The sequence below is a fragment of the Salvelinus namaycush genome, chromosome 32 (assembly GCF_016432855.1).
Source record: "Salvelinus namaycush isolate Seneca chromosome 32, SaNama_1.0, whole genome shotgun sequence".
Lineage (NCBI taxonomy): Eukaryota > Metazoa > Chordata > Actinopteri > Salmoniformes > Salmonidae > Salvelinus > Salvelinus namaycush.
In genome coordinates this window covers 13,265,131-13,291,363 of record NC_052338.1, presented here as the reverse complement: position 1 = coordinate 13,291,363, position 26,233 = coordinate 13,265,131, and the positions used below count along the sequence as shown (strand labels likewise).

Sequence of the window (26,233 nt, the reverse complement as noted above, 5' to 3'; positions counted from 1 at the left end):
GAGGGCATACAGTGTGTTGTGAAATCTGTGAATGTATTGTAATGTTTTTAAAATTGTATAAACTGCCTTAATTTTGCTGGACCCCATGAAGAGTAGCTGCTGCTTTGGCAGTAGCTAATGGGGATCCATAATAAATAAAAATATGCCCCCGTGCAGAAAGCGAGGTCCATACAGCAATGGTTTGTTGAGATCGGTGTGGAAGAACTTTACTGTCCTGCACAGAGCCCTGACCTCAACCCCATTGGGATGAATTGGAACGCTGACTGCAAGCCAGGACTAAATTTCCCAACATCAGTGATCGACCTATATCTATCCTTCTTACCTGACCATTTTATAAATTGCGTGACATCATAGAATTTTGCAAACCCACTCCACCCGTCTCGCCAAGATAACCCGGCGCAAGTACAAGACAGGCAACTACAGGAGATCAGATGCAACACAGAACAAGCCCAAACCCAACAGTTAGGCTGTCAAACAGACAGATGGGGTGGATCTTCACATTGAAAATTGAATTTTTCAAGCATGTTCATATTTCATGTAAGCTGCACTTCTATTCAGTTTTCGTTGTATTGTAAACTGCTCAAGTCCACCATTGTGGCACATCTAGTTGGTCGTGTAAACTAACCCTATCAATTGTGACATCTTGTTTGAATGAACTTGTTGCAAGTGGATCTCGATAAGAGTAAATTAGCAAAAATACCAATGTAACATGTTTAATGAAACCTTGTGTTTTGCCCTTAAAATGTGTTGTGTTCTTATTTCTAGTGCTAGCCTAAACCCCAATGTGGAGGCACCATCACTACTGCCAACTCCTCATTAAAATCAGATAAAATGGTACAATTTCTACCATGACTATTTGTGGAAAAACAATGAACATGGAAAGAGCAACAGAAACCATTGTGTTTGTGATGTCAGTTTGAAAAAGGTTTGGAAAAAAATTGTTAAAAAGGAGACAGTAGACAGGTTTTTCCTCCTCCCTTTGTTCAACATTTATATAGAATCACATGTAGAGAACAGGGTGAAACATGGGACAAGGCAAGATAGAGAACCAAATTACAAAGAGTGCAGGCTTGAGCACAGTGACCCAAAGAAACAAATACAGTTGCCCAAGGAGAGCGAGAAAGTTGGGCAAAGGAGTAAGAGTGAAAAGAAAAGCACAAAGGGAACAGATTTAACAACCACGTAAGGAATGAGTGAAGATGGACAGGAAGGGAGGGGGAGAGAGAACCACGCCACCGAAATGGATGTTCATCAGGAGGACTGAGACGAAATTCTTGAAACCACAACAGGGGAGTGAGGAAGTGAGCTTCCCGACATTTATCTGAAAACAGAGGTGTTGAGAAACCGTGACTACAGATTCTGAGATCATTACATTGTGACGATTAGTAGCCATTGGGTATCACCGACTTTTCTTGTGGACATTTAGTGCATTGATATGGAAATTGCAAGCATCCAGTAATTCAGTTATTACTTCACAAACCACCTTTAAAATGTCACACCACTCATATCACACCTAGATATTTTTTACAATCACAAAAACCCATTAGTATAAATAGTGTTGGTTGGCAGATTTTGTTGCATGAGTCAAGCTTTGCTTTTGCATGATATGGTTTGTCACATCTGCCAACTCCTTAGAAAAGTGAACATTACATGGCTGTTAGGTGACGTGTTATAGAGAGTCAGGTGTTTTTCCTGGCCCCCTGACTTCAGTGCAGTGTTAGGGGAATATTAGATTCTCAGTCAAACCCCACAGGCCCTGCATGCCAACCACACACACGGTCAGCCCGTATTTACATGGAGGTCATGTCATTGAGGGCATGGTCCAACTCCTCGCTAATGGCCTTATACTTGAGTTTCTGTGCATATAGCTCATCTGTTCAGAGAGGCCAAAGAGTGAAGGGGAAAAAGAGAAAGAGTGGAGAACAGGAGGGAAAAAAACATAAGGAGAGTGAGGGAAGCTGCCAAAGGGAAAGTGATGTATGCTAAAATAGACTGATTAAGCCAGAACAGGACTTTTCCTGTAAACTCCTGTATATCCCAATGCACCGTCAAGGCAAAGCGTCTGGATCCTACCTTCCAGATCATCTATGGTCTTTTCCAGCTTGGCCACAGACCTCTCAGCAAACTCAGCACGAGTCTCAGCCTAAGAAAATAAGTCAAAACAAAGCATTCAATCAAGAAACTACTAAAACCTTGATGACCTAGACTAAATAGGTTAACTCGGATTTAAAACCAAACTAACCTGACTTTGTGAATAAAGAAATAAATGCAATGAGCAAGAAACTACAAACAGATCGAAAAACAAACAAAAAAACATCTTAAATACTGTCAAACAAATCTCCCTGAGGAAACTTTGAAAAAAAATGCACCCCGAGACACTAGATACTACAAGGGGACATGTCAACACAGACAAAAAGCATGACAGATTTGCTGAGATTCTCTTGTGAAAGTGTCAACCATCTGCAATTATATCTACCGAAATGAGGCTTTCCCCCCCCATTCTTTAAGTCAGGGTTACCCAACTGGCATCCCAATATAATTATTTTATTGTTGGACATAAGATTGTAAAAACACCAGCAAATTAACTTCCAATTGATTTCAATTTTGGAAATCTGTTCCAAAGTATTCCCATGGATAGATATACAGTAAGCTCCAAAATTATTGGGACAGCAAATTGTTTTGGCTCTGAAACAATACAATGACTATGAGGTTAAAGTGCAGACTGTCATCTTTAATTCTAGTTTTTAATATTCCATCAGGTGAACTGTTTAAAAATCACAGCACTTTTTGTACAAAGTCCCCACATTTTGGGGGGCCAAACTATTGGGACAAATTCACTTGTGTCCCATATACCTAGCACGCAATGATTACATCATGTGATTCTACAAACTTGTTGACAGCATTTGCCATTTGTTTTTGTTGCGTTTTAGATTATTTTGTGGTAAATGTAGTGTCATTTGAGTCATTTATTGTAAATAGAATACATTTATAAACACTTCTACATTAATGTGGATGTTACCATGATTACGGCTAGTCCTGAATAAAATTGTGAATAATGATGAGTGAAAGTTAGACGCACAAATATCATAATCCCAAGACATTGTAATAGTGAGAGGTTAGCATAACAGGGAAGGTTAGCATTTTGTCGGGGATGATATTTTTGTCGGTCACGGTCCCAATACTTGGAGCTCACTGTATGTGATCCTATACAAACGTAAGCAAGGTTTGAAATGATTATGTTTTAGTCAAATATTACATCTGTTAGGGCTTCTTGCGCTCAACTTGCAAAGTACTAATTTTTTGTAATTATGTTCTGGCCCCCTTACCGTCGGCTCATTTCTTATAAAATAATAAATAGGCTCACTTCTGAATCTACTTGATCCCTGCTCTACAGGTTATCCACTTACCTCTTTGAGCTTGTCAGTCAGGATCTTGATCTCTTCCTCATACTTGTCCTCCTTCTGGGAGTACTGTAGTAGAAGAGAGGACTGTCAGTTTAAAGCAGAGCGCCCACCCACCAAAACATAAAATAATTGACATGAACTCAATCGCATGTAAAAGACCAGTTCGTTGATGCTGCAATGGAAGGATTCCTAAAAACATGCCATTATAATGCATGCCAAATTAGTTCAACAATTAGAACAATATCAAGGGCAGTCCCTGTGAAGTCAACAGTGCATGTGTGACTTGGCTCCTTCAGAGGTTAAGTTAATCCATCTGTCTACAGCTCCAGAGATACCAGAATTCTTGCTGAGATTGCAATTCTGTGTGGGGCCTTGAATACGGTTGAACTGCAGTCTCTCAAATTGCCCAATCACTGATTGGCTCAAAGAAAAAAAACAAACATCTGATGAGTATCGAGGTGTGAAACGTTCAGGATGTTGCAAATAGAAATGTACCAAACAAAATAACTGTAGATAGGAATGCTTCAAATGACTACGTAAAACATTTAACTTGGCAAAGTTCTAAACATTATGCCCCATAGGACAGGCCACTGGTTTCCCAGGTCTAAATCAGTCACTGGTGAAACACGAGAACACTACTGTCCATAAAAGGTGGAAGTAGAATACCACTGATCTAACCATTATTCCACTGAAGAAACTATACTTGTAGGGATGTTTACTATGCATCTGCTCGGAGCAGATCTGGACATGCATATGCAACAATTATAAACCTGGGTTGTGGTCATTAGGTCACGCATTGGAAACCGTCAAATGTTTTTGCAACGGAAAATGAGTCCTGTTAGTCTCTCCTGTTTTAGTCTTCTGTTTGGTGCCTATTGAACATAGCCCTGGAAGTGTTCATCTCTATTCCACTGCAGGGTCATTGGAGGATAACGATTACAAAGTGGGTGCAAAGGAACAATTCATTAAAAGTAACGTTCTCTATGTTATATTAGACCAAACCCTTAACTTAGTATGGGGGTGTTTGTCCACGCAGGCCTTCGGTCCAATCAGAAATATGGAGATTAAATTCTCAATTAATCATGCAAGTGTGACCTTTCTAGGAATTATAAACATAGGCTGTAAAGGGCATTGATGACAAGATTGGATGTCTGGGAGAGGTAGGAGCTATTCTCAAGACTGGAATGGGGGTAAATGCCAAAGGGAAATTAACTACACTGACCAAGTAACCCAAGGCTAACTGCCTGAGGCATCTGGATATGAACTACACACAGCCAATGTTGTTCAAGGCAGTGTCAATACAGAACCTTTGGTGTAGGGTGAATACAGCAGCTGCACACAGATACAGGTACTCTGTGTACGTACACACACACACACACAGCACCCCCCCCCCAAATGTGCAAAGAAAAATTGTCAACGCACAATACTTACTAAATTACTTCCTCAGAGATGTATACAGTCAGAAAAAAACATGCCCACAGGTACATGCTAGATTAATCTGAGGTTTACACAACCAGGTAAAATACCAACAAACCGACACACTACCTTCTCTGCCTGGGCCTCCAGGGACTTAAGGTTATTGGTGACGTTTTTCAGCTCCTCCTCCAGTTCAGCACATTTACTGGATTTGAGGGGAGGTCGCCATTGAGTTTTCATTTCAAGAGAATGAGAAGACAAGGAGAGATGGCACAGTGGGCAACGAGGGCAGAGCAGTGAAAAGAAGGAAAGAGTAGCAGTGTGAAAACATTGGCAATACAGTTTAAGATAATTGATGGTGAGATGACAATTGTCTCGGGAGTAGATAATTAGGAAACATGAAGAATGAGTGCCTTATGTCAAGAGAAAAGACATGAGGCTAACCACACACCACAGCGGTTACAGACCATATCTCCATATTAAAGTGTGCCTACCTCACAAAAGGAAATCATTTTAAGCAACATCCTTAACGAAAGACAAGCTATACGAGTAATGTCCACTGTCGTTAGAATGGCATGCTTTAGGCTGGAGATGTCCTTAAGGGCATTAAAAAAGTGAGTTGTGCATGCTCGAGTTCTCATGCGTCAATTCTGTGTTATTTTCAGTAGGGCACACCGTAGCAAAACGTTTTGCAACAGAAAACTAAAGCAAGCGTTTCTTACTGGATGAGTTGACATGGCATCACCCATTTCCTATCCTACTAAACACAACCGGAACTCTCCCATCGATTTTAAAGCAGTAGGTTGTCACTTCCTTAACATGCACACTGGATTTCATGCAAACACAAGTTGAGAAAAGAGTAGGGAAGAGAAAGGGAGGCAAGCACGAGTCAAGGAGACAAGGCAGATACTGAAAAGATATGGAAAGAGAAGGAGAGGTTGGAGTCTGCAGGTCCAGGGGTCATCCAAAGAGGACCACCCGTTTGTCCCGAGGCCATGATTCTGATTACTTCTTTCTCATCCTCCACACACTCACAGAAATAGAGACTTTCTATGTGCACCTTTTGAGATCTTTTAACAATAAATAGTTCTTACATCCATAAATCTTGAGCCTGATGTTAGACCAATGGTAGATTACACTAAAGCAGTCAGTTGAGCATGAACACACTCATACATGCATTTCTCTTACACACCATGAAGTATAGGCACACTCACCAATCAAAAAACACATGATTTTCACAAATGGGTAAAAAAAAAGGTTTATATCATCTTTAAAAAAAAAAACACAAAAACACAGCCCAAACCTCATGTCTATCATAAGTTTGAGTGTTTACCCTTGTAGGATGGCCAGAATTAGGGTGACCAAATCAATGGAGGCCAGATTTTAAAAAGTGGTAAAAATAAATAAGAAAAATTAATTAAATGAATGAATGAAAGCTACTGGCTACCTGACAGGCTCACTTTCACCCTTAACTAATATATCTTCTCAAATCTGCAGGACATAAAACAAGAGGTAAGATAGATATAGATGAGACAAGACATGTATACGCTTTTTATATTAATTCCAAATTCCTGTTATTTTCAAAAACAAACGTCTCTGAAATGTCAACGGAGCACTGAGCTTGATTTTCAAAGCCTTTTACATTTAATTCAGCTCGTGTCATGCTAGTTTTGCAACCCGCGGAAACAACTGATGACAACCAAAGTGTAGAATCCTAAAATGTTGAAACCTGCACGCTATGTCAACAGAGCTCTGTACTTATTATCAGATGCATTAGGTTACGAAATCTGACTTATTGGATATAATGTTAATGATATGTTAGAAATACCCCACTGAATGATTCTGAACATGAATAATCATATTTGTCTTTGTAAGTGACATTTTATCACCAAAGCATGTTCAGACAATGAACTGACACCCCTCCTTTTCAGTACACACAGACATAGGCATTTGCACACATACAGTGCCTTCAGAAAGTATTCACACCCCTTGATTTTCACATTTTGTTGTGTTACAGCCCGAATTTAAAATTGATCAAACTGAGATTGTCACTGGCCTACACACAATACCCCATGTCAAAGTGGAATTATGTTTGTATAAATGTATAAATGTGTATATATTAATAAAAAATGAAAAGCTGAAATGTCAATAAGTATTCAACCCCTTTGTTATGTCAAGCCTAAATAATTTCAGGAGTAAAAATGTGCTTAACATATCACATATGCTGCATGGACTCGCTGTGTGCAATAGTGTTTAACATGATTTATGAATGACTACCTCATCTGTTTCCCACACATACAATTATCTTTAAGGTCCCTCATTTGAGCAGTGAGTTTCAAAACAGATTCAACCAAAGACCAGGGAGGTTTTCTAATGCCTCGAAAAGGGAACCTATTGGAAGATGACTAAAAGAAAAAGCAGACTATAATATTGTACAATCCAAGTGTGCAAATACTCCATAATCGCTACCAAAGGTGATTCTAACATGTATTGACTCAGGGGTGTGAATACTTATGTAAATTAATTGTATTTCCTTTTTAAAAGCACATTTTCACTTTGCATTATGGGGTATTGTGTGTAGACGGGTAAGATAAAAAAAAAAAATGTCTTTAATCATTTTGGAATTGAGACTAAGACAACAAAATGTGGAATAAGTTGAGGGGTATGGATTCACTCCACAGACAAACACACAATACCTGGTCTTCAGAGGCCTGCAGGGACTTCAGCGATTGGTCGAAACCCCTCAGCTCCTCCTCCAGGGCCCTGGCTTTGCTATTAGTGCAGGGAGGGGGCGTAGTCACACATACATGCGGTGCACGGAGTATGGAGGGTGGGGGGTGGGTCATGCGTTGAATTTAGGTCGGACCCCCAGAAACATGCAGAGACGGACAGATGGGGGAGGAGGGCATTTATTAATTAGGATGCAGAACCATTGTTATGCAAACACACAAGTTTATTCTCATGGTCTTGGGAACAGTGAGGATGGGGCCAGTTTGGGATGATACCGGAAGTGGGACTACTATAATGCAGAACCGTATCAAATACTTTTAAAAACTTGTGCTGCGCTTGATTTTGTTGGTCCAATACAATGGAACAGTCACAAAATTGCAAACTCCAAGCAGTATTTGTATTTAAATATAGCGTCAAGCAGCCACAGAGCGGCTCAAACTATGGCCCCACAATGCCACCATCAGAACAAATTGGACAGATCTCCATAGGATTTGCCACTTCTGTACTCCTTACCACGCTTGCCAAATATCAGAACTCAACAGATCACACATAATTCTTTGGATGATGTATTTTTGAACATTTGTATTAATGTGGTCTTCTCCAGAACCGCTCAGCACCAAACTTGGTATATAGCGTCAATGGATACATCTTTAAAACGCTAGGTTTTCCAAGACTCTCGCTCAAACAATATGGCCGCTATAAGCCAATGAGCTTGTTTTTCCCTGTCCAACAATGCAACCATGCGGCCAAAGAACTATACTCTACAGGTTAGCTAGACTCATCCCTGAGTGTGCCAAATTTCATCAGGTCAAGAGCAATCAAGGTAGTCAGATCAAGAGGAATAAATAAGTGCCGTTATAGCGCCACCGTGTGGTCGATTTAAACGTGCTCACATTGAGTAGACAGTGTTTGGAACATGTCTATCAAGTTGTTACAATACGAATAATGTGTCTAATTTATATGCATTTATGTGCCAGGTCAAGACCACTTGAATGTTCATTGGTCAGCAGTAGCCATGTTTGAGATGATACCCACAATAGCTCAAAATGGGATGAGGGGCATGAACTATAAAAGTTTATCTTCAATCGCTTGTTATAGCGTGACCAACTGGCACAGCACTGCATGAGAGAATGTGGCCTAGATTCGCTGCTTGAACCCCTAATACATGACTCTGGCCTGGCATAGTGATGTAGACAGGGAATTGTTCAAATATAATCCAAATGAGACATCAAGATGTATGTTTGCATTCTGCATCGTGTAGTTCTGTAGTTGTGTGACAAGAGTATGTTTAATACAGAGCTACAATGCTGTACATGTCAAATTGATGCAGTATTTTGTGTGTAATAGATCTCTACATTCATCTGGAGGAAAACATCAGTATAACTAAATTATTTGACAAAATCCTCTTCGGCTGTGTGGAATAAGTGATGTACCGTACCACTAGTGTAGTTCTGTGTATGCGTGTGTGTGTGCAGTTCAATCACGTGGACACTCACGCCTCAGCAAGCTCTGCCCTCTCCTCTGTGCGCTCGTGATCCCCCTCGATGATCAGCAGCTTACGAGCCACCTGTAGACGCACACACACAATTATTTACTGCCAGTTGCACAAGAAGGCAGATGGAAACAATTGCTCGCAAGATGGCCGCAGATGGTGTACAGGTGAAGTGTGAGTAGAGATGCCCACTGTGGATATAAATTGGGTACCTCTAGGGCAAAACTGTACTAGTGAGCTTACAGCCTCGCGTGAGAAGAAAAGTATGCGATGATGCCCTAATCCACTTCTGTGTCTCGATGTTACCTCATTGAGTCCGTGTGTGTGCGCGCATATGAGGTTGTACTAAAGCATTGTGTGTGTGTGTGTGTGTGTGTGTGTGTGTGTGTGTGTGTGTGTGTGTGTACATGATCATACCAATTGCAACACGCATATTGTATGAACTTTTCTCAGCAATGTTGCTCAACTATCCGAGGATAGTTCAGGCACAGCAGGCAATTCTATTCATTCTGAGGAGAACCCTGCAGTGTGTGTGTGTGTGTGTGAGATATCCTCACCTCCTCGTACTTGCGGTCAGCCTCCTCAGCAATGTGCTTGGCCTCTTTCAGCTGGATCTCCTGTAGCTCCATCTTCTCCTCATCCTTCAGGGCCCTGTTCTCAATCACCTTCATGCCCCTGGAACAAACACACGTTAGATGTAATGTATCATGTAGGAATTCATTTGGTATTGAAACTTACATTTCTCGTATCCTATCGTAACAGTGTAACACTGTGGTAATACGCCAATACTCAATATTAGACTTTGGATATTTGTCAAACTAAACACACAATCTTAATATTGCACACTGTCAGCAGCATGTGACACTACATTTCACACACTCTGGGAGGCACAATGAGGGAGAAACTCAACGGTGCAGAGAAAGACATCCAATCAATTAACAGAAGATAGCGAGACCAAACACAAATACACAATCAACTCCCTGACGAAGGCCATGCAGCCGAAACGCGTCGGTTTTTAAAAAACGTTGTTTCTATTGAACATGCCATACGAATAAAGGCTTTTTAATTAATTATATGAAGAGTGCCTTGGTCCTTTCTTTTTGATGACAAATACACAATCGTCAAAGATACTGGTAACTAACCCAAGAAGTATCAACCGGCATCGTTTCCAATTGGAACAAATTAAGCACAATGGGCGGAACAAGCAAAGAGGTGGGATGAGCCAAGCACGAGCTAGTGAGAGCCTATTGGCACGTTGTAGCATGTATTTGCATATTCCCGTTAGGGAATGCAAAGTCTGAAGAGCACGTATGCAATAACTCAATTCGCCCTTGCACTCCTAAACAACATTTTTAGAAACTACGGCAAAACTTAGTGCACTCTATAACAGATTCTAGTTTTGGGAACAGAAAGTTATTTTGTGAGTGATTAAACATTCTATGACAAAATTAGCAGAATGTTGGCCAAGTTTCATCTAGCTCCATCTTCTCGCCACTGGACATGCTCTCTTCCCACTGGACATGCTCTCTTCCCACTGGACATGCTCTCTTCCCACTGGACATGCTCTCTTCCCACTGGACATGCTCTCTTCCCACTGGACATGCTCTCATCATATTTGAGGGGAAGTTCTAAACAAATCCTTCAGATTTATACCCCCGTGATGTGTATGCGTTTCCCCTTTTGTCTGTGCCATCGCTGCGCCCATGTGCTTTCACTTCCAGTCCAACAACGACAAACTGACTAGGGATGGGCAACTGGCAGCCCGCATTTACAGGACCAGTCAAAAGTTTGGACACACTCATTCAAGGGTTTTTCTTTATTTTTACTATCTTCTACATTGTAGAAGTGAAGACATCAAAACTATGAAATAACAAATGGAATCATGTAGTAACCAAAAAAGTATTAAACAAATCAAAAGATATATTTTTTACTCCTGAGGTGCTGACCTGCTGCACCCTCTACAACCACTGTGATTATTATTATTAGACTCTGCTGGTCATCTATGAACGTTTGAACATCTTGGCCATGTACTGTTATAATCTCAACCTGGCACAGCCAGAAGAGGACTGGTCCCCCAACCGAGACTGGTTCCTCTCTAGGTTTCTTCCTTTATTAGGGAGTTTTTACTAGCCACCGTGCTTCTACATCTGTATTGCTTGCTGTTTGGGGTTTTAGGCTGGGTTTCTGTGTAGCGCTTTGTGAAATCAGCTGATGTACAAAGGGCTTCATCAATACATTTGATTGATTTATGGTTTGGGATGAGTTGGGGTGAAGGAAAAGCAGCCAAGAAGTGCTCATCATATGAAGGAACTCCTTTAAGACCGTTCCTCATGAAGCTGGTTGAGAGAATGCCAAGTGTGTGCAAAGCTATCATCAAGGCAAACGGTGGCTACTTTGAAGAATCAAAAATATATTTTGATTTGTTTAAAACTTTGGTTACATGATTCCATGTGTTACTTCATAGTTGTCTTAATTATTATTCTACATTGTAGAAAAAAATTAATAAAGGAAAAACCTGAATGAGTAGGTGTGTCCAAACTTCTGACTGGTACTGTAGGCCCGCAGACCCACAAGCCACTGTGGCCCCTCCGATTTTTGTGCCCCCACCCCCATCAAAGTTGCCCATCCCTGGTTCAGACCATAGTGACTGAGGCCAAGTCCCCTATTTTTCAATATGTCTTACTTCATGGGATCCCATGTTAAAAAGTCATGCTTCCTTTGCTGCATAAGGCCTTCGATAAATAATTTGTGTGTGCTTATATTAGTCCTATTTCAAACAAGTACAAGTGTATACAACTCTATGCAGATGACTTGATTTAGGACCTTTGATTTAGGACCTGAGCCCTAGGACCATGCCTCAGGACTACCTGTCATGATAACTCCTTGCTGTCCCCAGTCCACCTGGCCGTGCTGCTGCTCCAGGTTCAACTGTTCTGCCTGCGGCTATGGAACCCTGACCTGTTCACCGGACGTGCTACCTGTCCCAGACCTGCTGTTTTCAACACTCTAGAGACAGGAGCGGTAGAGATACTCTAAATGATCGGCTATGAAAAGCCAACTGACATTTACTCCTGAGGTGCTGACTTGCTGCACCCTCGACAACTACTGTGATTATTATTTGACCATGCTGGTCATTTATGAACATTTGAACATCTTGGCCATGTTCTGTTATAATCTCCACCCGGCACAGCCAGAAGAGGACTGGCCACCCCTCATAGCCTGGTTCCTCTAGGTTTCTTCCTAGGTTTTGGCCTTTCTAGGGAGTTTTTCCTAGCCACCGTGCTTCTACACCTGCATTGCTTGCTGTTTGGGGTTTTAGGCTAGGTTTCTGTACAGCACTGAGATATCAGCTGATGTAAGAAGAGCTATATAAACAAATTTGATTTGATGATACTTACACCATTTCCAACAGTTGACCAGGCTACGATAGAGCTGCAGAAAGCCCTGGTTGGTTTATAATTCATACTTGCTGGCAAGAGTAAATAGATGTTGTTGCATGCTAACAGATGACTGGAAGTCTGTGGGTAACGCTAGTTAGCAATGGCTCGCAAAACTACCTCTAATTTCATTCATACTGGACACAGACATAAAAATGGTATCCACGAGTTCATCTGACCCTAGGGGAGAAAAGGGGCATCATTGCCAAAATCCCGAAGTATCCCTTTAAAACAGTGGTGTTTGGAGAATTGCAGTGTTTTCCCCTTTCTGTTCACGTGCGCTGTGTTCCACTGACCTCTCACTTTCATCCGCAGCCTTCTCTGCCTCCTCCAGTTTCTGCAGAGCGGTCGCCAGTCTCTCCTGGGCCCTGTCCAACTCCTCCTCAACCAGCTGGATGCGCCTGTTCAGGGAAGCAACTTCAGCCTCAGCCTGTATCAGGGAGGGGGAGAAGGGAAAGAGTAGGACGTATAATGACATTTAGCCTCAAATTTAAATGGAATTGACCCCAACCCCTCTTAGAACATAAGATTTACTGTATATGCCATGATATGATTTATATAGTGCTTTTTCTAGTGGTCAAAGCACTTTTAACATTGCATCACATCTCACGTTGTCCACCGATGTAGGAGGCTAGACACAATGCTCCAGTCAGATGACCATTTATTCCCCTTGATATTCTCACACGCATCCATCCAGTACACTGGTTATGTTCAGTGTAACAACACTGCAGAATCTGTTACTTTGTATCAGGTGAGCTCAACGCACCGTTTCTCTATCAAGCATTAACTGTTGGAAGATGTAGTAAGATGTCATTTGTAACAGGTCAATATACGTATTAGTTGAGAGCAGAACATGTGGTAATCAACTACAATGACCACAATCCAGTGTGCCTATAGCTGCACATTAGTGAGGGAGTTCTATTACGCTGGGACGGGTTTTCCATAAAATAAATGTCTGAAGCTTTATCTAGTTATCCTTGGGGAGACGGATAAAGCGTTATCAAATTACTTTTGCACGTGAAAACACAGAATCCTACACGTCCTTTACTGTCACTTTTGTTTGGAGCCGACTTCTCCGTTGGACAGAGCAGGGCACTTGGCTCACGCCCGGAAGGCAGCCTGGTTTCAAATCGAACAGAATTAACTTCCAGACGGGGCAAAACACGCCTAAATGGGAGAGAAATTGAACAACTTCAGAGGTACTTACCAGGGCAAGCCTGTGGGTAAGTACCTCCCATTGCGAACAAGGGGGACCGTCATGCCCTCATGACGGTCCTAGCAAGCATGCTAGGTGATCCAATCCAGTAGGGCCTGGAATCTATAGTGAGCTTTGATTGGTCAATCGCAACATGATATCCCTCCCACCAGTACCTCTGAAGTTAGTCATACTGTTCTCTCTGCTACCGCACGGCAAGCAGTACCGGAGCGCCAGGTCTAGGTCCAAGAGGCTTCTAAACAGTTACTAACCCCAAGCCATAAGACTCCTGAACATCTCATCAAATGGCTACCCAGACTATTTGCATTGCCCACCCCCCTCTTCTACGCTGCTGCTACTCTGTTATTATCTATGCATAGTCATTTTAGTAACTCCACCTACATATAACCTCAATTACCTAAACTTACCGGTACCCCCTGTATATGTAACGGATGTGAAATGGCTAGCTAGTTAGCGGTGATACGCGCTAATAGCCTTTCAAATCGGTTACGTCACTTGCTCTGAAACCTAGAAGTAGTGGTTCCCCTTGCTCTGCAAGGGCCGCGGCCTTTGTGGAGCGATGGGTAACGATGCTTCGTGGGCGACCGGTGTTGATGTGTGCAGAGGGTCCCTGGTTCGCGCCCGTGTCGGGGCGAGGGGACGGTTTAAAGTTATACTGATACATTGATGCTGTTGACCCGGATCACTGGTTGCTGCGGAAAAGGAGGAGGTTGAAGGGGGGTGAGTGTAACAGATGTGAAATGGCTAGCTAGTTAGCGGTGGTATGCGCTAATAGCCTTTCAAATCGGTTACGTCACTTGCTCTGAAACCTAGAAGTAGTGGTTCCCCTTGCTCTGCAAGGGCCGCGGCCTTTGTGGAGCGATGGGTAACGATGCTTCGTGGGCGACCGGTGTTGATGTGTGCAGAGGGTCCCTGGTTCGCGCCCGGGGCGAGGGGACGGCATAAAGTTATACTGTTACATATATAGCCTCGCTATTGTTATTTTATTGCTCTTAAAATGTTTTTTTTTTTTTTAAGTAAGCAGATAACAGGTCTACCTGTTATATTCGGCACATGTAATAAATACAATTTGATATCACCGTGGCCTCCATCACTCTTAAATGGAAGACTCTTCCTAGAGCTGGCCGCCCAGCCAAACTGAGCAATCAGGGGAGAAGTGCCTTGGTCAAGGAGGTGACCAAGAACCCGATGGTCCCTCTGACAGACCTCCAGAGTTCCTATGTGGAGAACCTACCTTCCAGAAGGACAACCATCTCTGCAGCACTCCACCAAATCAGGCCTGTATGGTAGAGTGGCCAGACAGAAGCCACTCCTCAGTAAAAGGCACATGACAGCAGGCTTGGAGTTTGCCAAAAGGCACCTAAAGACTCTCGGATCATGAGAAACAAGATTCTCTGGTCTGATGAAACCAAGATTGAACTCTTTGGCCTGAATGCCAAGCGTCACGTCTGGAGGAAACCTGCCACCATCCCTACGGTGAAGCTTGGTGGTGGCAGCATCATGCTGTGGGGATGTTTTTCAGCGGCAGGGACTGGGAGACTAGTCAGGATCGAGGGAAAGATGAACGGAGCAAAGTACAGAGAGATTTTTTTTACCCTTTTTTCCTCCCTAATTTTGTGGTATCCAATTGGTAGTTAGTCTTGTCTCATTGCTGCAACTCCCGTACGGACTCGGAGAGGCGAAGGTCGAGAGCCGTGCGTCCTCCGAAATACAACCCAACCAAGGAGCACTGCTTCTTGACACAATGCCCACTTAACCCGGAAGCCAGCCGCACCAATGTGTCGGAGGAAACACTGTACACTGCGCCCGGCCCGCCACAGGAGTCGCTAGTGTGCGATGGGACAAGGACATCCCTGCCGGCCAAACCCTCCCCTAACCCGGGAGACGCTGGGCCAATCGTGCACCGCCCCATGGGTCTCCGCGACCGAGCCTGGACTCGAACCCAGTACAGAGAGATCCTTGATAAAAACCTGCTCCAGAGCGCTCAAGACCACAAACTGGGGCATGGTTCACCTTCCAATAGGACAACGACCCTAAGCACACAGCCAAGACAACGCAGGAGTGGCTTCGGGACAAGTCTCCGAATGTCCTTGAGTGACCCAGCCAGAGGCCAGACTTGAACCCGATCGAACATCTCTGGAGACCTGAAAATAGCTGTGTCGTGACGCTCCCCATCCAACTTAACAGAGCTTGAGAGGATCTGCAGAGAATAATGGGAGAAACTCCCTATATACAGGTGTGTCAAGCTTGTAACGTCATACCCAAGAAGACTTGAGGCTGTAATCACTGCCAAAAGGTGCTTCAACAAAGTACTGAGTAAAGGGTATGACTACTTAGGTAAATGTTATTTGTTCTTTATTTTTAATACATTTGCGAAAATCTCTAAACCTGTTTTTGCTTTATCAAAATTGAATATTGTGTGAAGAGTGATGAAAAGGTTTTATTTAATCTATTTTAGAAAAAGGCTATAAGGCAAATTAGTTGTGGAAAGTTACGTGTCTCAGCCTCTTGCGAATTGAAGGAAATGTATGAAACAGACGATAGATAAAGTCACACCACTGAGGAGAAGATTGAGCTAGATTACATTCTGCTAATTCTCTCATTGATGAAACATTGGATTTAAATACAGTTTTGTCCCCAAAACTAAAATATGTTACGGACTGAGTGCACTAAGTTTTGTAGACTTGACTCTTTGCTAAAGTGTCTTCCTGGGGCGGCCACGATTTAGCAGCGGCGTGCCTCTGCTAAATGCATATTGGGGAAACACAAAATATGTTGCATTTTCAAACTAGTTTCATTGGGAAGGCAGATAAAGCCTTGTTATCCAAAGCAATCACTTTTGCATGTGAAAACAGAATCCTACTCATTACTCCACATGTTTAACCTACACCACTTTTGGTTTGAGCAGACTTCACCTTCGGCCAAAACTGGGCACCTGGCTCAAGTCTGGGAAGCAGCCCAGTTCCAAAACAAATACAATCAACACTAACCAGGTTCATCCGGGGCATTTATCAAATCCCCCTCAGTATATTTGGCTTAAAGTAACTGTCCAGTGAAAATCTAACTTTTAAACGTTAATATTCTTTTAACTCATAACCAAATGTTGTTGTTGACTCATCCGATACTTGTATGGGGCCAAAGCATAAATTAGAGAAAACTATTCGGAAACAAAGTCAAACAGAAAGTCAAAAAATATATATACTATTTCCTCAGAGAATGTCATCATCCTCCTGATGAGGATGCGCTGGCCAATTAGTGGTCTACTTGTGTTAATATTTTGAATGATCTGTGTAGGCCCACACCATTCCAACACAGAAAAGATTTGTTTTAACACACATAATTACCAAACTATTAAACCCATATTGTAATTAATTACAGGTCATGTCCGCAAAAACTGAACAGTTACTTTAAGGCCCAGTCTCTCAATGACTGCAAAAAAAAAAAAAAAATGGTCATAAAGTCCCCACCCATTTTGCGCAACACCTTACACTAAGAATTCCTTTGTAATGCACTCAACAATACACAACCCATTTGAAAGGTGTCAATAGGAGATTACCTAAAAACACCTCACTTCGATACAGCTACGACCGGAAATGACTTTTTCGTAGCATGTTAGGAGAATTAGGTTAAGGTTAGGAAAAGGTTTAGCGAAATTGCGCTCCTAACCCTGTGGTTCCCAACCAGCGGTACTAAGACTTGGCCTTTATGATACCATAAATATACTGGTAAAATGCACGAGAGGATACTTCAGGTGTACTCCGGCAGAGTAAGATGTTGGTGGTGGTACAGTAACAGATAACGGTTGGGTACCACTGTCCTAACCTGCTACGAAAATTCCCATGTCAATAGGCTCCTTGTAGGGCGGAGGTGTAACGTTAAAAGGTTAATTACTTGCATGAATGACAACCCAGTCCCAGTGGTAGTATACAATAAAAAAAGAAACAATGTAGCCTATCTGCGCACGTCGATCTAATATTGTCGGAATGCCAAAAAACAAAAAAAATGGGAATGTCGATGGATGATTCTAAAATATCATTTTACCTGTTCTCTTGATGTTTTCTCCACCTCGACCTGTCTCTGAAGAAGTTCAGCTCGCTCTTCGGCTTCATCTGCCTGTTGCTGTAAAACTTTGATCTTTCGCTTAACCGCGTCGATACTGTTGTTTCCAGACATTTTTTTGTGTTTGTGAGAGTAGGCTAGTCCAATTTAGTTTTTCCCCCTTTAAAAAGTGTTAACTTCGGCACGAGTTCTTCAGAACGGGAGAAAAAAAAAGCAGCAACGCCCTGCCAAATGGTCAAACGTTGATTGTAGTAGGGTAGTGGCGTGGGAATATGCGTTCTTCCTCCAAACAGCAGGGACACTCAATAACGCACTTAAAATTGACACTGGTCTAACCTAATTTCGTTCAAAATTCGTGTTTTTAAAGTAGCATAATCCGGTTAGATGTTTTAAATAGTTTCTGCTGCTATCATTTGCCAGGAAGACGCGAAAATGTTTTAGTTTTTTTTATTCTACAGACGTGGCAAGCGAACAGTCCCAATTCATTGGCTTCCGCTGTGGAAAATGGGACGAATTCTTTCGATTGCACGTGGTTATAATTTAAGCTCAATCAAACGAATGAATTAAAAATTGCCTTAAACAAGGGATTTGCTGTCCGTTCTCTCCACTGTCTCCAAATCACTATGCCCTGCCCGCTTGGTTCAGCTCTTTCCTTTTCAACCCACTTCCGACTTGCTCCACACCCAAATGTCTGGCGTAGACAATAAACTGGAATGCTGATCCAGAGTCAGCCCCTAGAACACTAGTTGGTCCCCAGAAGGAAAGTAAAAAATGATACCGTCAGCGCATTGAGCACAATGTCTCTTCGACCGGAAGGCACTCCTTGGTTACACGTGTCCTGACCAGGTGAAGTGACGTATCATTTATAAATCACTCGCATTCCAAGCCACTCCCGAGGTAGCCTATGATAAAGTACATGTAAGGGGGATTCACCTGCATGAGAATCTCAACATCACGATTTAGTACACATTTGTTTGAATGGTGTGTGTGTGTCTATCTCCAGGCTATTTTGTATGGTATGCCTACTTGTTCATCATGTGTGACTATGTGCGTTGTATGTGTACATTTGTTTGCTTGTCAACACATTATACCTGAAGCCTCCAGACACCAAATATGACAGCCTCTCCATTCCTTCCTGTTGCACAACAACTTGAGGATGCTGAGACATGCACCAGAACACACACACACAAATCAAGTCACTACTTGTGAACCATCACTAAATTCAGTGTGATATAAAACAAGAAAATGCACAGTCTTGTTACATTTTGGTTTAAAGATGGGTTATGAAAACATCAGGCCTAGCTAATATTTCAATTATGCCCAAAATAATATTTCCTTGTGAGATAAAGTGTTTTGAATGGAATTGAACTCTTCAATTTCAGTGAATAAACAGAGCTGTGAAGGTGACTGTGTTTCAAACAGGCCTTGGCCCTCCCTTCCTGTCTCTCACTACCAGGATTGTGTTTGTTAAGGCACTCAATTGAAAAGATTAAAACCGTTTGCAAGAGAAAAAGAAAATAAGCATTTCTTATTGTTCAACTCAAGGTAGTCCCTCCTTGTTTTCTTCCGTTTGGTGCCTAAAAAACACGACCTTGTTGTTCACTCGTGTGAATGGTTCTCAGTAGGTGAATTGATTGTCCACTTGCACTTCCAGTTGTGACCACCAAGTGTCGCCCCAGACCACATGTTTGGCACTGAGACAATTTTAGACGTTGAGTGAGTGTCTGCACATTGACCACGTTTACATGCACACAGTATTCCGAATAGAAGCTCATATCCCGCTAAGGTTTTATTCGGGATAAGCTGTTTACATGCACCTTTGATATTCTTCTCATGAGTATAACTGTAGTCATGAATAAACAGAATATTCCTAATTTAAATTCATATGGGTTAAATGAAATAGTAACAAATATGGACACTGACTCTAGGCCTATAACCTCTCACATGTAGTGGATACATATTTATTTCAGCATCTATTGAGAAAATGCAAATGAATGTTGTTTTTTTTACACCGTTATGCAAGCACAGTATTTCAACCACATAAAATATGCAACCAAGACGAGCTGAAGTCTTATCAGAAGAGTGTTTTGCCGTTTTATCAGCTTTTTAATTTCCTTAAAACTGGTCAAACTCATGACATTAGGACAAATGTACACATACCAAGCACAGTCACACACGATGAACCATCGAGGACCACTTTGGAAACAAGCGTTTTAATTAATACTTCCAAGTGATATCCTCTGGGTCCGCATTGTGCATTTTGTTGTTTTTGTCTGTTGCACAAAATAAATCCAATTCAATTGAATTTTGTTGTCACGCGGGACTAGGTGGGTGCAGGAATCAGACGCAGAGAAAGTTCCACTGGGGTATAGCGCTCTTTAGTAAGGCACACACAAAATATAAGCCCAACATCACAGGGCGCGGACACACAACGTGACAACCCAAAAACCACAGGGTGTAAAGTGTAAGAAAGAAAATCCACCTCAGCCTACAATGCACACACGTAACAAAATAAAGACAATCCCGCACAAAACAAGGGCGGGTCTACCTACTAAATATAGGGAAGCTCATTAAACGAAAACAACAGAAACACAAGTGAAACTAATAAGACAAAACAAACAGACAAACGAAAAAGGGATCGGTGGCGGCTAGTAGGACGGTGACGACGACCGCCGAGCACCGCCCGAACAGGCAGGGGAGCCAACTTCGGCGGAAGTCGTGACATTTGTACAGGATCAATCATTCCACTGTTTTGGAGAAATTGCATTTTCTCCCCGGTCCCTAAACGAAACAGACAACTTTACTGCTGTTATCTAGATTACTAATGCATTCATTCGATCAATGTCTGACATTATTCTACTTTATTTAGTATTTTGGGGCAACACGTTGTGACAGAAGAGAAGCTGCGTGTATCAAACGTAGTTGACAAACAAATGGCCTACCAAATGTCGGAAATTATAAGTATAAACTTAATTTAAATTATAGTAAATTAATTATAATAGGCTAAATTATTATTGTTGATCAAACTGCGCAGGTAGCCTACTTTTTGAAGTGATTTGATTTGACAAGCAGATGAAAACGTCACTCTACACCCATAATATGCGAAACTGAGCATGCGCAGGACGCGGTTTTTCACGGTCCGCGCAGGCTCAGTTTCGTATATTATGGGACTAAACGGGACAAGACTTTTACATGCCACAATATCCCGTTTTAGATCAGCATATCCTAAGCATCTTATCCGGGGTTCTCAACCTGAATACAAGCTTTTTATTGTAAACGGGATATAATGTTTATATGAGTCAACTCAAAAAGAATACTTGAGTATTCTGAAAAATAACGGGATATTTGGTGTGCATGTAAATGTGGTCAGTGATTCTGCATTGCTATGGACAAAGTATCCCTATACATTTACATAACTGTGAAATGTTACTTGTATATAGGTCTAATTAGATGTAGAACTAAGTTTGTAACAGTAAGTTTATTGAAAAAATTATAAAAATTATTCCATGACATTTGTGTCTTAGTTAAGTTGAGGCTATTTTCACGTTTAAAGTTTCATTGTCACATGCACAAGTACAGTGAAATGCCTTTTTTGCTCTTTCCCAATAATCCAGTAGTACTATAAAATAAATCAATAAATAAAAAAAGTCAAGTGGAACAAAAAAGTAAGTAAGCTATATACAGGGTCAGTTCCAGGGTCTGCCAATACCATCTTTACAATGTGCAGGGATACTGGAGTGGTATAATTATATATGTATAGGGGTAGGGTGACTAGGCATCAGGATAAATGATAAACAGAGTAGCAACAGCGTATATAATGATTGCGTGCATGCGTGCGTGCGTGCGTGCGTGTAGAGTCAGTATGAATGTGTGTGCGTCCGTGTAGGCTCCCCAGAGGAGGAAGGGGAGGACCATCATACTCAGTGAATTGCAAAAAACATAAAATAGTGAAACATTAAAAGCTATCCATCCTTTTTATATGAAACTACTAAATATATGAATGTCACCAAATAACTGATTAAAACACAATGTTTTGCAATGAAGGTCTACAGTAGCCTCAATAGCACTCTGTAGGGTAGCACCATTCTGTAGCAGGAGGACAGCTAGCTTCTGTCCTCCTCTGGGTAAGATACAAAACTTAGGAGGCTCATGGTTCTCACCCACTTCCATAGACTTAAACAGTAATTATGAAGACTTCCGGAGGACATCCTCCAACCTATCAAAGCTCATGCAGCATTAACTGACATGTTGCTCATCCAATCAAAGGATCAGAGAATGAATCTAGTACTGAAAGCATAAGCTACAGCTAGCTAGCACTGCAGTGCATAACATGTGGTGAGTTGTTGACTCAGAGAGAGAAAAACAATGGTTGAACAGTTTTGAACAAATTCATTTATAAAAAAAATAAGGAGAAGTAGCAGACAGATAGAGCTAGCCATATTTCATTGTATTTTCTTCTTCTTCCTAGTTTACCTTTCACTTACTTATTTACTTAGCTAGCTAATGCAGCTAAATTAGCCTACTCAAAACCTGAGGAATGCTATTTATGTTGGCTAGCTAAGGTTATCCTACACTGTAACTTTTCCAAGTGAAGGTAAGCTTTTGGTTTAATGCATTTATTGCCACTGGGGCCCACCGGTGTAACTACTGTACTGTGTGATTGTACAAATGGATTGGATTGTGGGAGAGTGCGTTTAATAACACTTTAGTTCTAGTAACTATGTTGACTACGGTGTTAGCTAATATGGTGTTGATGTAGGCTGTGTAGCGGTTAGTGGTTTTGGTATGAAGGTTTGGCTTGGATACATTTTTTTGCCTTGTCACAGACAGATGTTTTGTGCACTGAAGTACACGAGCAAAGGGAAAAAGTGAAAGGAGGAGAGCGCGTAGATGTGAGAAGGAATTATTCATCGAACAAAGTGATGATGCTGTTTGTATATGGTTGCTATGAAAGTGAACTGTGTGTGTAGGTGTATTCATTCCGCCAGTTCTGTTGCAAAACGTTTCTTTAAACGGAAACAAACGGAACAGAACCACTTGCCGTGTGGAAGCAGAGAGAAGAGTTTATGGCTTGGGAGGCTGGAGTCTAACAATTTTTCAGGCCTTCACACCGCCTGATGTAGAGGTCCTGGGTGGCAGGGAGCTCCGCCTTAGTGATGTACTGGGCTGTCCGCACCACCCTCTGTAGTGAAGGCAGTGCAGTTGCCATACAAGCAGTGATGCAGCCAGTCAAGATGCTCTCAATGGTGCAGCTGTAGAACTGTGAACTGTTTGAACTGTTGTGCATTCTTTTCAACTGTTTCCTTGTGTGTGGACCATTTTAAGGTCTTAATGATTTGGACAGAGGAAAATGTAGGCTACATCTAGACTAAATTTCCTAGACCAAGATTTCAGGTCAAATTTGTTAGCAGGAGTTGAATGGACATTTGTTTTAGCCATTAGCTGCTGGCTAAGTAGTGCTGCTGAAAGGCCGGAGCTTTGAGAGCTCCTTAATGTGCGAAGATTGAGTTGCTCTTTACCCTCTTGCTGAAAGCTGGGTACCCGTGATTTAATACAAGAGCGTAAGGAGCTAGGCATACTCAGGCAGTCATAAAACTGTCCTTTAGCGTTGCTTATTATGACGCTAATCCCGAGCATGTGGAGAGAGGCAGAAGGTCCACGTAGGTTAAAGAGAGGTCTGTCCCAACTGTTTAGAACTCTGACTCCTCTGAGACTCAGTAACACTGGAAACGACACACACACACACACACACACACACACACACACACACACACACACACACACACACACACACACACACACACACACACACACACACACACACACACACACACACACACACACACACACACACACACACACACAGACAACCACACACATTGCACACGCAAAAGGACCACAGAAAAAAAGCACACACACAGTCACAAATACACACACAGTGCAGAGCAGCATTTGGAGAGATCTGAATACACTGCAGGGATAAATGCCTTTCACTAATCTCTTTGACACTATTGTTTCATGTTGATCTAGTTGTCTCTATGCAACAATGATTCTATTCTGGGGGAGATATTTAGGACATAACCAGCTATAGGGGAAAGAAGGTGGGTGCCAACCTAAATACATGTAACCTGACAATGCACCCTAAATTCTGTCGTTCGCTACAGACTTTATTTAGTCTGAGGATGCCATCATTGAAGTCATTTCTGGTGACGAGGGGCACGAGAAAAAACTAACGTCCGTGGGTGTGGTGTATAGTAAGGAGTATGGGTAGCCAGGCAAAATAACACTTCCCTTCGTATGGACAGTGAAGCAAAAATTGTACATTTGGCTCGATACTCCAGCATTTTGGATTTGAGATCAAACGTTTCATGAGACGACAGTACATAATGTCACCTTTTATTTGAGGTATTTTTTATACATATCTGTTTTACCGTTTAGAAATGAAAGCACTTTATGTATCTGGTCCCACCCATGTGAAGAAATCATAGGTATTTGGACATATTTCTTGCACGCAATGACTACATTAAGCTTGTGACTACAACCATTTTGTATGCATTTGCAGTTTGTTTTGGTTGTGTTATGCTTTGCCCAATAGTAACTGAACGGTGAATGATGACTGGAGTCATTTTCTTTCTAAGTGAGTAGATAAGATGTTTCTGAACACTTCTAAATGAATCCTAATAAATCCTAATGAACCAATGAGTAATAGCGAGTGAGATGCCGTTTAGAAGCTACAACAAAATATGCTAACTTCTCACCATTACCAATAACATGGGAGGTTAGCATTTTCTTTGGGGTATGATCTTTATTCATGATTTTGGGGGTATGATTGTCATTATTCATTATTCATTCATGATTATCTGTAATCAAGGTAGCATCCTCATTAATGTAGAAGTGTTAAAAAATATCTATTCTTATTTACCATAACATTTACTCAAAAATTACATCATACATTTTTCACCATTCATTTTGGGCAAAACATTATCCGAAACACAACCAAAACAGACTTTAATACAATATGATTGAAATTTGTTGAAATACTTATGACATCTTCAAATGGGGGGGACTAGATATATAAAGTGTTTTCATTTCTAAAAGGCAATGTATGAAAATACCCTTAAATAAAAGAGGACATTCTGTACTATCACTTCATATGAAACATTTGAACTCAAATCAAAATGCTGGAGTGAAGAGACAAATAAACAAATGTAACTTCACTGTCCAAATACATACGGAGGTGAGTGCATATACAACGTTTAATGTTTTTTGCATTTAGTAAGTCTGTCGCATTGTCTTCTCCAATGAGGCAGCTGTACATCCCCCTCCTCTGGTATTTCTGTTATGCCCCATTCTGTCCCCCTTTCAGACCACTAAACGCAATGTTGAAGCTCACACACGCACAGTCACATGATTTTGCCACATAACTGTACAGACAGTGTAGGGCAGACTGACCAGACAAGAGCACATAACACCCGTAATGACCTTGGCTGGTTGTAAACCATTCGGGTCATTGGGTAACATCACTCCAAGGCACCACAAGACCTATTTACTGCAACACACACACACACACACCTAAGCTCCTCTGGTATTGCAACATGGTCATTCCATGCATTCTGCCTATTGAGACAAATTATTATGATGACAGCTGCTGTTTGTTCTATATCTAGAGTCCGGAGAAAAGCACTTCATTACAGTCAACCAGGGGAAATACAGAGAGAGGGAAGAGAGAGAATTACTGAGACATAAAGGGAATGCAAGGGAAATTGTAGAATGAGAAAAAGACACCTAAACAACTAGAGGAAGAGAACAGTAAAGAAATAGAAAGGGGGGAGGGGACTAGGATGAGATTGGCAACCCAAGTATAGTCTTGGTTGTGATAGCCTCAAGGTTAGAGAGGGAGGTTGGTAACGGGAGGTTCAAATCCCAGTGGAAAAAGTGTCCTGGCAACTAGAGGATTGCTGGCATCAGTAACTCACATGCCATCTACAGCAACTGTGCCCTTGAGCAAAGCCCTTAATCCCCAAACTTCTCCAGGGGCGCCGCTCTGTGGCTGACCCTGTCCTGCTCCCAGTCTGTCATGTTTGTATCTAGTGTCACAGCAAAAATAACAATATCTGTGCAAATTGACAAGAAAAGGTCTGTTATATTCTATTCCATTCTTTGGGGAGCGTTCAGATAGTAAAGCCTGTGTGCACTATCCAAAATTAGCATGAAAACCAAACCTTTGAATTGTATCTTAGCTTCCTAGCACTAGAGTTAACCCTTAACTCCAGCGGTTTACTGCTCAAAATGAACTTTCACCAAAGAGGACTAAAAGTGTCAGTCAAAAACTGTCACTAAGTTATTATCCTAGAAACATGCAGGGCTCTGTGGTTTTCACATACTCCTTGACTAAACTAAAACAGACCCTCTTTGGCAATGTATGGGTAAAGGCACTATGGCTCGTGAATCCAAATGTCATGTGTTCAGAAGGTCGGAA

General features: G+C 41.7%; 1 protein-coding gene across 8 annotated transcripts in view; it reads right to left on the bottom strand.

Annotated features, from left to right (window-relative positions):
- The window catches only part of LOC120027183 (tropomyosin alpha-3 chain), a 37,282-nt gene that overhangs the window by 7,153 nt on the left and 3,896 nt on the right, over positions 1–26,233 (bottom strand). Inside the window, exons 1-9 of one of the 8 annotated variants that reach the window (XM_038972061.1) lie at positions 17,737–18,551; positions 12,776–12,909; positions 9,600–9,717; positions 9,047–9,117; positions 4,950–5,025; positions 3,408–3,470; positions 2,074–2,143; positions 1,795–1,873; positions 965–1,321 (exon numbers count right to left, since the gene is read on the bottom strand). In XM_038972061.1, the coding sequence (XP_038827989.1) occupies positions 1,318–1,321; positions 1,795–1,873; positions 2,074–2,143; positions 3,408–3,470; positions 4,950–5,025; positions 9,047–9,117; positions 9,600–9,717; positions 12,776–12,909; positions 17,737–17,868 (747 nt within the window). In that variant the 5' untranslated portion in view covers positions 17,869–18,551 and the 3' untranslated portion in view covers positions 965–1,317. Of the gene's footprint in view, positions 1–964; positions 1,322–1,790; positions 1,874–2,073; positions 2,144–3,407; positions 3,471–4,949; positions 5,026–7,516; positions 7,593–9,046; positions 9,118–9,599; positions 9,718–12,775; positions 12,910–17,736; positions 18,552–26,233 lie in introns of those variants that run through there. The other 7 variants (XM_038972059.1, XM_038972060.1, XM_038972057.1 and 4 more) reach the window with 7 other exon arrangements.